Raw genomic sequence first — 14,365 nt, 5'->3', positions numbered from 1 at the left:
CTAATTCACAGATATGTTAAGTAAATACAGGTTTCATTTTCAAAATAAAATAAAATTGAAAATATTTAAAGTTGATTTTCAAAAGAATGCATAGAACAAATTAATGAAATGTTTTTGTAGTTTATTGGTAGAATTATCTCAAAACAAAAGTTAGGCAAGGTAAATTGTTTAATTGACAACTAATTTTCGTACAATTTGGGTGCAATTTACTGGCCTACGTTCTGAAAACTGCCATGAGAATTCACAAAAAATGCTTGCCATAAAAGGCGCCTAGCAAAGCACCCAATATAGTGAGAATAATGGCGGCCATGTAGAAGAAATTGATGCGTCCTTGGCGTGGACGACGCATCATCGCTTGGTCAGGATTGGTTCCAATCGTCTGGTCACGCAAATCGTCGATCTGGTCTCTAAGGGCCATACGCTCGTCCTCCAGCATGCTGATTTGCTTGAGCAACTTGGCCACCGGCTCACTGACCTCCTGGGCATCGAAATGGACCTCGCCGTCCTTGTTGTCCGTAGAACCCCCCGCCTGGCGGAACTCCTCCTCCTTCGAAGGGATCACCTCACATTTGATCTTGGTGTCCCAGATATCCTCCGGCCTCTGCTGCTTCCAGAACTCCTGCATATCGGTTATGTCACCAGTCACCTCGGCGGCCAGGAGAAGGAACTTGTGACGCTTCTGAATTTGCTCCTGCAGAATTGGCTGCATAATGATGTCGATGGTGACCTTTTCCTCGGGCCCCAAAACTCCGATGTTGGGACGCACGTAAAAAAGTTTCGGAGTGGTGGTCTTCATCTTGAAGGCCATTCGCTGGGTCTTGCTGGTGTTACTGATGACCAGCTTGCGGTTCACCGAGCGGCTGAATGGACCATTAAAGACGATCCCATCGCTCGGCTCTAGCAAAAGTTTGCTCTCGGTATTGTTAGACATATTGGAGTATTTATACTTTTTTTTTTTGTCAAAAAATCGAAAGCGATTTGAACTGGAACCGGATTATGCCCAATATATAAAAAAGAAATGTAGCAAATGAACACGTCTCCTGACAATGACGTAGCGGAAGTGACAAAAAACGAATGTGACACTTACTTGACTTCCCTTTTCAGGGCTAAGTTAAAATCACAGATTGTTTGATTACGACTCAAATCCTTTTTTTAGTGTGGACACACTGAACGCTTTTTAAAAGTCTTATGGGCAGCATAACTCTTACACATTGAAACATTTAACTTAATTCGTTAAAAAAAATGCCTTAAAACCTAAATTTTAGGCTAATTACAAAAATTATTTACAAACCCTTTTATCACAAATTGTTTAACAATTTTGTGTTGCTTTTGAAAACTGTACTTTTGTGTGCTTTTAAGACCTCTGGATGTTTCGTTAACAACATGATTTGAGTTTCAGTTCGTTCGTTTTATTGTTTTTATTTGTTTGTTTTTTAAGTATTTACAAAAATTCGATACGTTTGTGTGGCTGAGTGTGTGTCAGGTGGGCGGGTGGTCCATCATTTACCAAAAGATCATGCGCCCGGCATTGGGGGAGGTGGCCTTGGACAGAATGATGCCCGAGAGTTCCTCGTCCTCCATTTCGTTGCTGTTTCGGAATGGAAGGAGCGATGGGTAAGATACAAATTAAAAAATGTTCGAGAGGGGACACTTTGGATTTATGCAATTGTATACACATTTATTGGTATCGCTATTTGCTTTGATTAATTATTTTCTCTTTTTTTTGTGTTGCTTGCTTGGTAATAAATAACAATGAATGTTGGTTGTCGAGACGGCGGATGCTGAGTGGGCGTCGTTATTGATCTCACAGGTGCGATGATGGGTTTTTTTCCGAATGGAAATCGAAGTCGATTTGGTGGGTGGGTGCTTTTGTGGGCGGGTGCAGTACAACAGGCACAACGATAACAACAGTTACAACGGATTGCGGTTAGCCAATTTCGCATTTATGGTCTACAAAAAAGTCCGGATATAGAGATAGAAAAAGAAAGAGGAAAGAAAATAAAGTGATAAGATATTTACAAATTAAAACATTTCGAATTCCATTAGAGGCGGAGGCACAAACACAAATTCAAATGCGTAACGCAATACAAACATAGAACAAAACATATAATTTATAATATCGGTATGCAGACATGCGATTGATGATATAGTATGGACTGATTGACTGATTAAGCAGGGGAGCAGGGCTGAATAGGGCCAATAATACACAGTTCGTTTGAATTAGGTCACATTTTATTTGTTTTTTTTTTCTTTGTATTTCGTATTTTTTCGGTTTTTGTTTTCAACTTTAGGCACTATTTAAATATTAAATATATATTGCAAAAATCAATAAAAATATGCCTTAAGAACTCCTGCGCTAAAAATTAGGTTTGTACAGCATGTTTTGTTGTAAAAATTTTGCATTAAGTAAATTTCGATTATATGTACGTAGTTTAAATATCACTTAAATATTTTCGTTTTAAGCCACACGGATTAATTTAAAATTTAGCAATTTCTAATTTACGTTTTGCGGACGGTTACAAGAACAAGTTGCATTCGCGAGAAATGTACAAATTTTTAAACATATTATTTATAAATAGCATTTTAAATATAGTGTTTTCGTTTTCCAATGTATTTTTGTTTCTTGCAGTGTTTAGAATTAGTTGGTTTCTGTTTTGTGTTTTATAAATTAGGTTTCGTATTTATGCAGTCGTTAATTGTGTTTTTCTTTTCATAAATTAGTTTTCGCAATGTAAATTCGCTTACTTATTTTTCAATAAAAAAATAATTATCAAAATCAACAACTAATCACAAGGCAAATAGAGTTTGAAGATAGAGAAATTGGCAGGGGGGTGGAGTTCGTATAGTATTTTTTTATATTTTTTTTGGGCAACGCAGGCGAGTTTTAGTGGATGCTTAGCGACACGAGTCAACGAGTGGCGAGTAAAAATAGCGAACGAGTACCAACACCAGAGAAAGAGAAGTAGAGCCAGCAAGTGGAGGTAGAAAGGTTGTAGGGGTCCCCAGGAGATGGATGAATGCATGATTGGATGAGATTCTTTTTAGATGGCACAAATGCAGCGAGTGGCGAGAAACGGGTTAACAGGCACTTAGTGGGCGAGTGGCGAGTAACTAAGAGCATCTTTTCACGATCTGATTTCTTTCGAAGTAAACAACTCAAAAGCTATTATCCTAAGCAATATCATATTAGGCAGTTAAATTTACATGGAACAACTGCTGCGTGAAATCAGTTCGTGAAATGATGGATTATAGTGATATGGAGCAGATAGCGAGTGACGAGCGACAAGTGAGGAGACATCAAGTCCCGGTCCTTCTCGTCTCTCCGCCTTCTCGTTATGGCTTACTTTTTTATCAGCGAGCGGACCTTCTTCATCGTTCGATTAAATATCGTCTTGTTGTTTCCTCCGGCACTAAAGTTGGAGCCCAGAGACGAGTTGGAGGTCTTGTTGCTGGTCAAGCTGGCTCCCCGATGCACCGAGGCCGATGCCCTCTGTTGATTGCCATGTCGCAGACACTCATCCGGCTGATCCTCCCGCTCGCTCTCCGTCGCACTCACACCTTCGGGACTCTGGCGTTCCCTTACCCGTTCCTTGGCGGGTTGTGGTGGTCTTTCGGGCGTGGGGGATTTCGAGGAGGAGCTAGTGTCCCTGCGTTGGGGCTGCGGGGTCATTGGAATGGCCAGGTTTTGCATACTCTGCGTTTCATTTGCGAGGTCGCTACTCGGCGGTAGCAGCTCTGCCAAAGTCTGTTTGCTGAGAATATGGTCCAGACTTCGTGACTTTCTATGCTGCTGGACATTTCCCGGTGGAGTTAAAGTATGCTTATCACGCCGGGTCACCGATTCACTGAGCGGCGCTTCCGTCACCTCTTCTTCGGGTTGCAGTGTGCTGGTGGAACTGGCGTTGGTTAGAGCTGTACTTCCCGCCGTCACCTTGGCCGCAGCGGCTGCTATTCTCTGCTCAGGAGTTGAGCCCGCCTGATCTAGAAGCCCATCCACACTGTGCGATCGATAGCCACTGCCCATGCCGGAACCAGATCCATGTCCCAATCCAGCGGCGGAACTTCTCCGCGGAGGCAGATACGCCAACGGCATCATATTCTGCATGGACGCGGAACCCGCTCCCGTTTTGTGGAGCAGGGCTGCCTGCTGGGTGCGATAGGGGGTGAGGATCTGGGAGCGTTTCGAGGGCGCACGGGAATAGCCACTCAGCTGCGAGGTGCTGCCCCTTTGGCGGGCCGGTGAGGGAGATTGGCGGTACCTATTTGCCTGGTGATTAGCTGCGCGTGAGACGGCGTTTCAAGCGATTTTGAGTGTGTGGCAATCAGAATTAAATCAATTATTAATTGGTAAGAGTAAAGAGTAATGGGTAAGTGGAGTTGTAATGGGTTGCTTGAGTAGTTGAGTTGTGAGAAAGTAGTGGGTAGTGTATGGGGTAGAAAGTGAGAGAGAGAGTTGTACTAGAGAGTGTGACTTGAGGATCTCTGCTTAAGCCTAAAACATATTCGAGTTGGCTAGCTCTGTAAATCGTTAGCTTAACTTGGCTCACTCTACGCTGGAGCCGCTGGGGGACTCTGGTTAGAGCTTGAGCTTGAATTTGAGTTGGGAGTAGAAGTAGTAGTAGATGTAGTACTCGTTGGCCCACCTTGTCCGCTGCCATTGGCCGTCACCATCAGGCCATCCACCACACTGCCCGTAACGCCGCCACCACCTCCTCCTCCAGTTCCTGCTCCTGATCCTCCGCCTGCGCCTCCGCTCTGGTAGTCGGAGTCGTTGCTGTGCATTCTTTGGTATGAGACCGAACCGGGGGTGCCGGGCACCATCGCCGCAATGCGATCGATATTCTTTTCGCCGCGCAAAAATCTGCCGCATCAGAAGAATGGGAATCGTTTAAGTGTTTTAGTTTTGAAGTTTTCTGGGTTATTCAGGCTTAAGGTAATCGGTAATGGAGTTATCCATCGTCCTAGTCCCGGGCTAATCCAGATCTAAATGCGTCGCTTAATGTACCTTTCGAGCTTATCGATGCATGCGTCCTGGTAGTCGTGGATCCAATTAACACCGTTAAAATGGGCCACACTGCGCATATCCTCGGGAAGTCGCTCCACCTCGGGCCAATCGAATTGCTGATCTATGATGGGTATAATGTTGCAGTTCGAGTTGAGGGCAGCCACAATTTCCTGTAGAAGAAGTATTCCTTTATGAGTAACTATTTGTTTAAGGGATCCAGCCGCAAATGAGATACTCACGCGATGCACCCAATCCTTGCAGTCCTCGTCGTTAATGCAGCGGTGCAGGGCATCGGGCGTTAATACTAAGACAAAGTTCTTTGCCTGCCGAATACTGTTCAATAGGCCGTTGTCGAATTTGCCCGCCTCCAGGCGCTCCACGTCGATGAAGACGGAGAAGCCACGCAGTTGCAGGTGAACCTGTAACGAATGGTGATCATGTAAGTGAGAACACGCTTCCAAAGCACATTAGATATACGCACCTTGAGAAGACTGGCCAGTTGGGAGCCATTGGACCGTCTATAGCTAACGAAAACGTCCAGCGTCTTGGCCATATTCTCCTCCGACGAGCTGGGCAGCGAATTCTCCAGGTTTTTGACCGCATTAAGAATGCGCAGACGATGGATCGAGTTGTGGATGCCGCACTCCGTCATCAGCATATCCTCGTTAACGTGCGGCAGGGCACACTTGTCGATGCCAGCATTCAGCATGGCATACGTGTAGGTGCAGTAGTCAGTACCGATCTCCGAGAGAAATTGGTGCATCTTGGCCGTGTCCTTGGATGAGTAGTCAGCCATCCGCTTGAGATTTTGCAACTCGCGTTCAAAACGCTTTAGCAGGATTCCATTACCGATTCCAATATCAGCCCGCAGGTTATCCTGGTTGAGCTTCAGCAGAAGATCCCCATCCACTTGGGACTCGTTGAACTTGTCGATGTAGTCATTGAAACCGATTTGCTTCACCCACTCCTGCACATCCTCCACTGACCACAGAGGAACCTGTTGGGACAGCTTATGCGGCACTGTCTCTCCAATCAATCTCAAAGCCTGAGCGGCGAACTTGGATGCAATGGCATTGGGACAGCTGGCCACGTTTTTCAAAGCTTCGATAGCGTTGATCTCCCGGAAGATGTCGGTGTTACCCTGCTCCCTCTTGATACCCGCCTCCATGCAGAAATGGAAGGCAGCCAGATTGCGGGCCTCCTCGCGATTGGAACTCAAAACCGGAACCAATCGCTTGAGCCAATGTTTGCTTTGGCCATGGGCATGTGCCAGATTGGATCTCGCAAAAGCGGAGGGATCGTGGGAGGTGACAAAGGGCTCCACCAAATCCAGGCATCCAGACTTCAGCACCTCGGCTTCAATCTCCTTGTTGGCTACCAGCACGGCAATGGCCAAGCAGGCATAGTACTTGATGTTGTCATCGTTGTGGAAGGCCAATGGGAACAGCCACATGGGCACCTTGCGTAGGATCATCTCCTCCTGGTTCTCGGCACCACCATAGAGTGATAAATTCGCCAGTGCGCTGGCGCAGTGACGCAGTGTCTCCAAATCACTGGTGCGGCACTCGAAGAGCACGGCATCCAGTCCACCCAATCGTATCACATCCGAACAGGTGCCTTCCGAGTGCTTAAACAGATGCTCCAGGATGCCAGTGCCTACGCGGGAGTGCTCCATATTGGAGTTCTTTGTGCAGACACAGGCCACATTGACCACCTTATCCAGGCCATTATCCACCACATGTTTGCGATTCTCGGTGGTTAGGCACTGCTCGAGAAGCTGTGCGGAGGAAAACTGGAGATCGGGTTTAACGCAGTTCTTCATGAGAAGATCGAGACCGCCACTTTGGCGCAGGGAATTGCACAATGAGTAGCCCAGCTCGTGGCCATGTGTGGGCACTGCCCAGGCGCGCCGTATGACTTCGTTGATCTTCTCCAGGTACTGGGACTTCTTGCCACCAACATCGTGAACGGTTATGGCACTACCACCTCGCTCATCCTCCTGCAGCGAGCTCACTATTGAGGTCAGCATGTTGGAATACTTGTTGATGGTCTGCTCGATCTCCTGCTGTCCACTTCCCGCTGTCAGCGACTTGAGGTCATCCAACTTGAGATCGGCGAGCTTCAGCATCTGTCCATTCATCGCGGACATTTGGGAGGAGCTGGTGATCATGCTACTGCCGCTGCTGGAAACGCCCTTGTGCGACATCGAGTAGTTGGCCTGCGATGCGGAGGACACATGTTTCTCCTGACTGATTATCCCATTGGAGGTCATCGTCTGGGATTGCTGCGACTGCGATATCGCCTTCTTGTCCGCCGAGAAATTCTCACTTTGCACCGTAATACTGGAGGCCGCCACATTGTTGCTCGCCTGCTGTGTGATGTCGCCAGTGCGGAGGGAGAGGGCTTCCTGGATATTGTGTGGAGGTGATGTTGGAAAAAGGGTAAAGCAATTAGTAAGGTTGGATAAATCAGTAATAGCAATTACAAACATAAAACTGTTATACGAATGTGTATACACTTAATACTCGTATCATGGTCATGAGTTAAATAAGCTGACGTACTTTTATTCTTAAAAGTCATCATTTGAATTGGGAACTTAAGTACCGCATGTATAACATGTTTCTAAACTGTTATATAAACTGTTATACAAACTGTTATACAAACTGTTATACCTAGCTAGAAACCTTTTCTCAACATCGTACTGCCTTTATACATCACTAAATCTAAACTAGAGCTTAACAAACTCGCCCCCATCCCTGTTATACCTTGCTCTGCTCCACCTCAATGGGAATTTCGCGTACATTTCGCATTTGATTGCAGTTGTGGTTATTGTTGTGATTGGGTGTTGTAATTGCTGAGTGGTTGTTGGTGTTGTTGATGGGCGTTGGTGGTGGCGGTTGTTGTGGTAGTTGTTGTTGTTGTTGTTGGGGTGTTGGTGGTGGTGGCGACAGTGGACAACTGCTAATTGGCTGTGGGGGCGGGTTAGAACTTTTACGTACTCTGGTGTGCGAACTAGAACTCGACGATGATTGCGACGAGGATTGCGACGAGCACTGCGACGACGAAGAGGAGGAGGAGGACGAGGACGAAGTGGAGGCAGCTGCTCCAGACATTCTGGCAGCGGACGCAGTGGACATGGTAGTGGCTGTCGTTGAACCCGCCACCACCTGAATGGGCTGTGGTGGCGGGGAGAGCGGTGAATTGATTCCAAATCTATTCGAGGGCGTGGCCACCGGCGGCGGCGATAATGGCATCTCCACAATGGGACTGGGCGACCGGGTGGGCGTGAAATCCGACTGACCGCTCGAACGGAAGATGCCCTTGCGAACGGGCCAGGGTGCCTGATTGGACATTGTTTTGCTTGTATCGCAAAGAGGTGGCAGCAGGTATTTCAATGCCAAAGTCGGCTCGGTAGTTGGTGATTATTTCGTTCCGTATATAACTTGTGTATGTACTTCTATATATGCTATAATGCTGCTGTTTCGTTCGCGTATTTTTTTCCCCAGCTATGTATATACTTTGTATTTTATTTATTTTCATTCACATAAAAATAGCGCACAAATTGGCTACGTCGACGTCGCCGTCACCGTCACTTTCTCTGTGTGTGTTGTTTTCTTTTTGTTTCAGTGTATTCGGGTGCTGTTTTTTGTATCTGTGTGTGACACTGACCGACAAATAGAACTTGTAATAATTCTACAGCTTAATGGCAATTAACAAGGCACTTGACACAGCTTCACTGTACACAAAACGATGAGTCTATTCACATTGCAGGGCATGAAATGACCGAATCGAACACTTGTTGACTTGCTGAGCCAATTTTGCATATGGAAATGGGGAAAACTTAACGAAGGCATTGGTAAAAGCTCACATAGCGTCGAAAGCGGTAGGCCATCTGTCTCTAGGTTCTCGATTATCCGCTTTTGATAGATATTTCTTTTATATTTCAAAAGGATTTCATAAAATTGTTATTAATTCGTTTTATGGCATTTTATTGCGGTTTCCTTGCGGTGATTTTACTTCAATACACTTTTCTTTGTAACCACTTGTTTCTTTACATTGAATTTCACCACTGAATCTATTCAGTTTGTAACATTCTCAATATTCGAAGGTCGGTTTCTATATTTTTCGCAAAGCGTTCCACCTGCGACAATATTCTCATTCGTAAACAGAATCGCTGTATGTCTGATTTGTGGTTTAATTAGGAAGTCTTTGTCACTTCCGCTCTATTTGTATTTAGTACGATCTAGCCATAGACACACATCGGTTTCTTATATATGCAAATGATTATACGTTCCGTTCTATTGTATAATCCAACATTCGATTCGCTGAAACGCTCACGACGCTCGTCTGTCTGCTACTGAGGTCCGCGTATTGCTCTGAGGCGTTTTATTCTAAATAATTTCGAAAATAAAATAAAGAGAGCACGGCGATTTTGTTTTTGCCATAGAACATACGAAAATTCGGAGCGTTAACTCGTGGCAAATAAATCAAAAATAGGAAGAAGACTGCCGATGCGGGTGTACGACTTCTATATGGTTCTCCCATTTATCCATTTACTTCTCGGAAATAATTTAATGCGTGCCCTCCATGCGATTCATGCAATTGACGCAAATGTCCTAAGACTATTTTGATTACTCGCCAATCCATAAAAATGGTATCAAAGTATTTTCATTGGATTCTTTATGAATCTTTGAACCCAGGCACTTGTTTGCGGCACATGGAGCGTGGCTGTCTGTCTGATTGCCTCATATTTTGGCGGAGGGCCAAACAAAAGTAGCCCATCTTGTCGATGCCCTCGTGTGAGATTTCTAATATCTGTCTATGGATTGAGATGGCATGTGCCTAATAAGAGGATCTTTAATGGAATACATGTTGATGGTTTTTGAGATTGTACTTTGGAAGTGGATTGTTTCAGTGGACGAGTATTGCTGTTATGTGTTATACGATCCTATAGATATGAACTAATCCAGAACATTTAATTTGCATCTCTATGTGACTGTTTTAGTGCACTAGAGACCTATTTTTCTCCCAATATATGTACGTTTGCCCTGATCCACTTGAAAAACAAACGACCATCGTTGACATTTACCATTTATGCCTCAGCCAGGAATTTCATTATCCCATCATAAAATAATTAAACCTTATATGCGTATGCAAATCAACAATGATGTAATGCAGCCGCCCCAAAAGCTGATTAGATTAAATCCGCTGTTGGAACTTTGTTTTTCCCCTACTTTGCCGATTCCAGGTAACCCTGGGTAATGGCGAAAAACGACAAACATAATTACATCCATTTGGGTTCAATGGTACCTGAACTTTTCGGAACATTCCGGTTGGTTTGTCCCGTTTGGATTTGCAGTAGTTACGGATGAATTTTGTGCTCTTGAGGAGCAGGCACTTGTTAAGGAGCATTTCACATCACTTTTGCTTTGAATGTTGCAGGCTTTTCGGCGCCAGACAATCGATTTTCTTTGCTGCGCGAATAAGTGGCAGTAGTTTTCGACTTGACGACTTTCACTTTGGGACAGTTTTCACCCAGAACTGGGGTACATTAACGCCTTGGCGCTGGTGTCCCTTATGCGACCTTAACATGCACGCGATGAACTCCCAACTGAAAGGAGTGTCATGGTCTAACAGTTAGCGAAAGCTTTCAAAGGGGCTGACCACCCTTCGGTGGGGATAACTCCCCTTTTCCATGTGCCAAAAAGCTCCTTACAAAAGCTCTTTTGTTCTTTGATTTAGGGGGCGAGTTCAATGGCTTGTTTTAGCAGGTTGTTAACTCTGATTTCCCTGCTGACTAGAACATAACATACTTGGTAAGTTCTTACCTTAATGACGGCTGCATTCTCCTCCGTTTTGACACCATCCACCTCCAATCGATTCCGCATCGCGGAGGCACCCTTGCTTTCTTGATAGTCTATATCTCCGGTCTGCAAACGCTTCATCTCCGCCGAGTTGCTGGTGGCCTGCTCGGAACTGAAGCCATCGGTGACCACCTTGGTCTTGGACTCGGTCTTCATGCTCTTCTCCTGGAACTTGATCGTGTCGATTGTCTTGCTCGACCCGCTCAGCCCACTGGCACTCAGCTGGGCGGCGGTGGGATGGGTGAGGTTGAGGCCGCTGCCAAAGTGGTTATGCGGGCAGTCGTCGTCATCCGGCAGGGTCACGATCACATTGCTGTCATCGTCGTCCACCAGGTTCTCGAACGAGGCGCGAAGTCTGTCGAAACAAAAAATATATATTTGAGTAATGCTTTAACAAGTTGCAGAAATAAACAGACGAATGTCCAATTAACGTCTAAATGTTATACAATATAGGAATGGCTAAGATATTAAGAATAGTAAATATAACTTTCGTTGCACTTCATTGATAATAATTAGATACGTTTGTTTTTGCATATAAAATAAGTTTCAGTTACCAACTACTGACAACATCATAAGAATTTCCACAGCATGTGTCACTATCGCCGATGATTGACTATCTGATAGATAGGCACAACTGAAGTTTTTTTTTGCGACTAGTCACTAGTTAATTGTGGAAAATTCCCACTTCCCACTTCCCAGAGAGACCAAAACGATGATCACTTACTTCTTTTGCAGCTGGGTGATTTTGTCCTGGCTGCTGAGACCCCTGAGATCGTCGATAGACGGATGGGCGGATGTGAGTTTGGGTGCCAGCCGGCTGGTCGTCGTTTGGGACATTGTGCCGGGTGCTGTGATCGCCGAGGCTGAGGTGGTGCTAATGGAACCGGGTCCGCCGGTGATTCGCTCCTTGGCCAGATCGTTGATTTCCGACATGGACTTCTGGATGTTTGTGAGATCGCGCTTGATTTCCGCCGCCTTCATCTCCGATGAGGTGGACAGAGCCTGGGTGGTTGAAGAGCTGGAGGATGAGGAGGTTATGTGGTGGTGCAGGCGCTGAGACTTCTTCTCCACCCGCGTCGTTGTGCTGCTGCTGCTGCTGTTGACAACCTGCAGTAAAAAAACAAAAAACAAACGGATACAATTATAGAAAGTTGAGTTATTTTCTGGCACAGAGACTCATAGGCGGAAAAATGCGAGGAATTTGTGGCGTACAGAGGACATATTTTCCCCTCAGCTCTGTGCAAACATTATATATTTGTATATATATATTTTTGTGAATATGCTTTAACGTCTGGCGCTATCTGCACTCGCATTTTATGGGCCCGGGCGCTTAACTTGGTCTTTATAAATCAAATGAGCCATTTGTTTTGGGATCGACATTTGCTTGGGCCGCCATACAATATGTGACTTTCATGGAGCTTACCCCTAAAAAATAGATGGATGGGCCTCACTATCTAAATTCCTCAATTGTGATAACTAACCAAATGCTTTATGGCACATGAAAACAAATCTATTTGAATAGGGATTTGCCACTAAAAAGGTTCAGCAAACATTACTTCATTGATCAGACCTACAAATGGTTTTAGAAAGCCATTGACCCTAGGTCAGTAAACTTGGCGATGCGCTCATCAAGATTTAATTAGCTAAACATCTTTTGCTATGTATTATTATTTATTATATATATTGATTTTATTCGCAAACTCTGACACTCATAACTTTCTGGGAAAAACCCAAGGAAGACGATTTTCTATTTATGGTTTTGTTTGCTGAAAAGCCGCAGCTCGAAACGTTTTGACAAATGTTCGCGTATTATGAATCAAATCTAATTTTGGCCAGGTTTCTGGCGTCTGCCATCAAGAAGAAATGAGCGAAGAAGAAGCCCCAATAGTCAAACAAGTTGAACAGTTGAACGTTGATATATGCGAGTGAGTGGGCAGCGATCGGTTTTATAAGGCGTTCTTCTGGTTGGGCAATAAAACATGTACACACACATAAATCGAGAGCGATTTGAATTGGCGTTACGCATACGACATGTTGGCCACAGCAAATAGCAAATAGCAAACAGCAAACATTTCGCACCCCAAGTTGCTCACTTTCCGGCTGACATAAACTTATCGGTAAGGTAACACTTTCAAGTACCCCTGATCAATAAATATTTTTCCCTTACAAGTGCGGAGGGTGAAGGAGTTTTGCTTGGACACGAAATCAAAAGATTAGATATCACTTGTGTTTCATTTTTCTTTTTGTTTTTTTCATTCCCCCCTTGATTTCTGCGTCATTTACTAAATTATCACAATGATGTTTTGTTCGAGAATCGTTTGGACTAACCTTCGTAGATCGCTGGTTTTTCGATCAGAGTGGGCAACTTCTTTTGAAACTTCCTCGATTTCAATTGAATTTCATATTACGTATACGCCTCCGTTTTGATAAAGCACTTAACTCGGGCATATATAAACGTATGCGCTCGTTTCTATCACTGAATAATAATCAGGTTGGGATGAGGGGAGCTTATCAGAGGCTGACACACACGATTGTAGACTATATATGTATGAATATTTTCATATAGATTTTACTTTCGGCCCTGCACAATTTTCTTCTTGCAGGACTTTTACTTTTCTCACTCACTGACTTTTTCACTTTTCGTTGGTATTCTCTTTACTACGTTCGTTGTTCGTGGTGTGATTGGGTTTTATTTATTTGTGCAATACTGATAACAAAGAGAGTTCGTTTAATTGTTCGTTAATGGGCAAAAAAGAAAAGCCACGATTCTTTGCTCATTGATTTCGTTTCGGTACTCGCATAGGAGAAAATTATTATAAAGGTGATTTGTATTATTTCTTGTTTTTTTTTTTTTTTTGGTTTTTTTTCGACGGCACACACGCTAGCAAAAAAGAACTACAGCAAAATTATTTCCGCCTCGGCTGAGTGTTTTTGCTATAGTATTTCTTGGATTTCTTAGCGCGTCGCTGGTTCGTTCGTTTCGTTAACTAAAATAAAAATGAGCGCCGAGCACGAAATTTCTAGCTCCACAGGCAGCGTGGGAGCTTGGCGCTCGAGAGCTTTTTCAGCGCGTTTCAGTCGCGTCGCTGCCGGCGTCACTTTAAAGTGCGATCAACAAAATGCACTGAGAGAAAAAAGTAGTGAACAATAGCTAAATCAAGTTTGTATGCGGCAATACTTGGATATTAACTTGGGATCTCTTTTACACTTGCAATTAGGCATAACAACTCTAAGTAAGCAATGTTCATAGGATCAATGAAAAGTTCTATAAAAAATAAAGTTCTTAAATGATGAGACATTCTAACTTTTTATAGAATGAAAGATATTAAAATTTTATTTATTCAGACAATGCTGTATGGTGCAGCTATGAACATAACATCATCAAAGTTATACGCTAAGTGTGTAAGCCATATTTTCTGGCAAGTGAATATTCTTTACTATACAAATTCTTTGCTGTACAAATCTCTTGTTCTGTGAATTTGAATCAATTGTTTAA

General features: G+C 44.1%; 2 protein-coding genes across 9 annotated transcripts in view; both read right to left on the bottom strand.

Moving 5' to 3' along the window:
* Nucleotides 1–100: 100 nt before the first annotated feature.
* Nucleotides 101–1,113, bottom strand: LOC6533398 (vesicle-associated membrane protein-associated protein A). Its single transcript, XM_002094080.3, has one exon. It carries the CDS (start codon nt 929–931, stop codon nt 242–244), a length of 690 nt encoding a protein of 229 aa, XP_002094116.1. The 5' UTR covers nt 932–1,113; the 3' UTR covers nt 101–241.
* Nucleotides 1,114–1,403: 290 nt separating this feature from the next.
* LOC6533397 (NAD(+) hydrolase sarm1) overlaps nt 1,404–14,365 on the bottom strand; it is a 38,173-nt gene continuing 25,211 nt past the window's right edge. For 3 of the 8 annotated variants that reach the window (XM_015194498.3, XM_015194495.2, XM_015194496.2), the window contains 8 exons: nt 11,594–11,976; nt 10,834–11,224; nt 5,487–7,412; nt 5,245–5,424; nt 5,006–5,175; nt 4,644–4,861; nt 3,345–4,278; nt 1,404–1,588 (listed from right to left, as the gene is read on the bottom strand). In XM_015194498.3, the coding sequence (XP_015049984.1) occupies nt 1,504–1,588; nt 3,345–4,278; nt 4,644–4,861; nt 5,006–5,175; nt 5,245–5,424; nt 5,487–7,412; nt 10,834–11,224; nt 11,594–11,976 (4,287 nt within the window). In that variant the 3' untranslated portion in view covers nt 1,404–1,503. Of the gene's footprint in view, nt 1,589–1,651; nt 1,951–3,344; nt 4,862–5,005; nt 5,176–5,244; nt 5,425–5,486; nt 7,413–7,770; nt 8,509–10,833; nt 11,225–11,593; nt 11,977–13,197; nt 13,866–14,365 lie in introns of those variants that run through there. The other 5 variants (XM_002094079.3, XM_015194497.3, XM_039374245.1 and 2 more) reach the window with 5 other exon arrangements.

Source organism: Drosophila yakuba, chromosome 3L (assembly GCF_016746365.2).
Source record: "Drosophila yakuba strain Tai18E2 chromosome 3L, Prin_Dyak_Tai18E2_2.1, whole genome shotgun sequence".
NCBI classification, from domain to species: domain Eukaryota; kingdom Metazoa; phylum Arthropoda; class Insecta; order Diptera; family Drosophilidae; genus Drosophila; species Drosophila yakuba.
The sequence above is the reverse complement of the archived record's forward strand: the minus strand, read 5'-3'. Positions and strand labels throughout refer to the sequence as shown.

What these genes read in the sequence shown, in the direction of transcription:
- LOC6533398 (XM_002094080.3), bottom strand. Translation starts at nt 931, where the DNA reads ATGTCTAACAATACCGAGAGCAAACTTTTGCTAGAGCCGAGCGATGGG.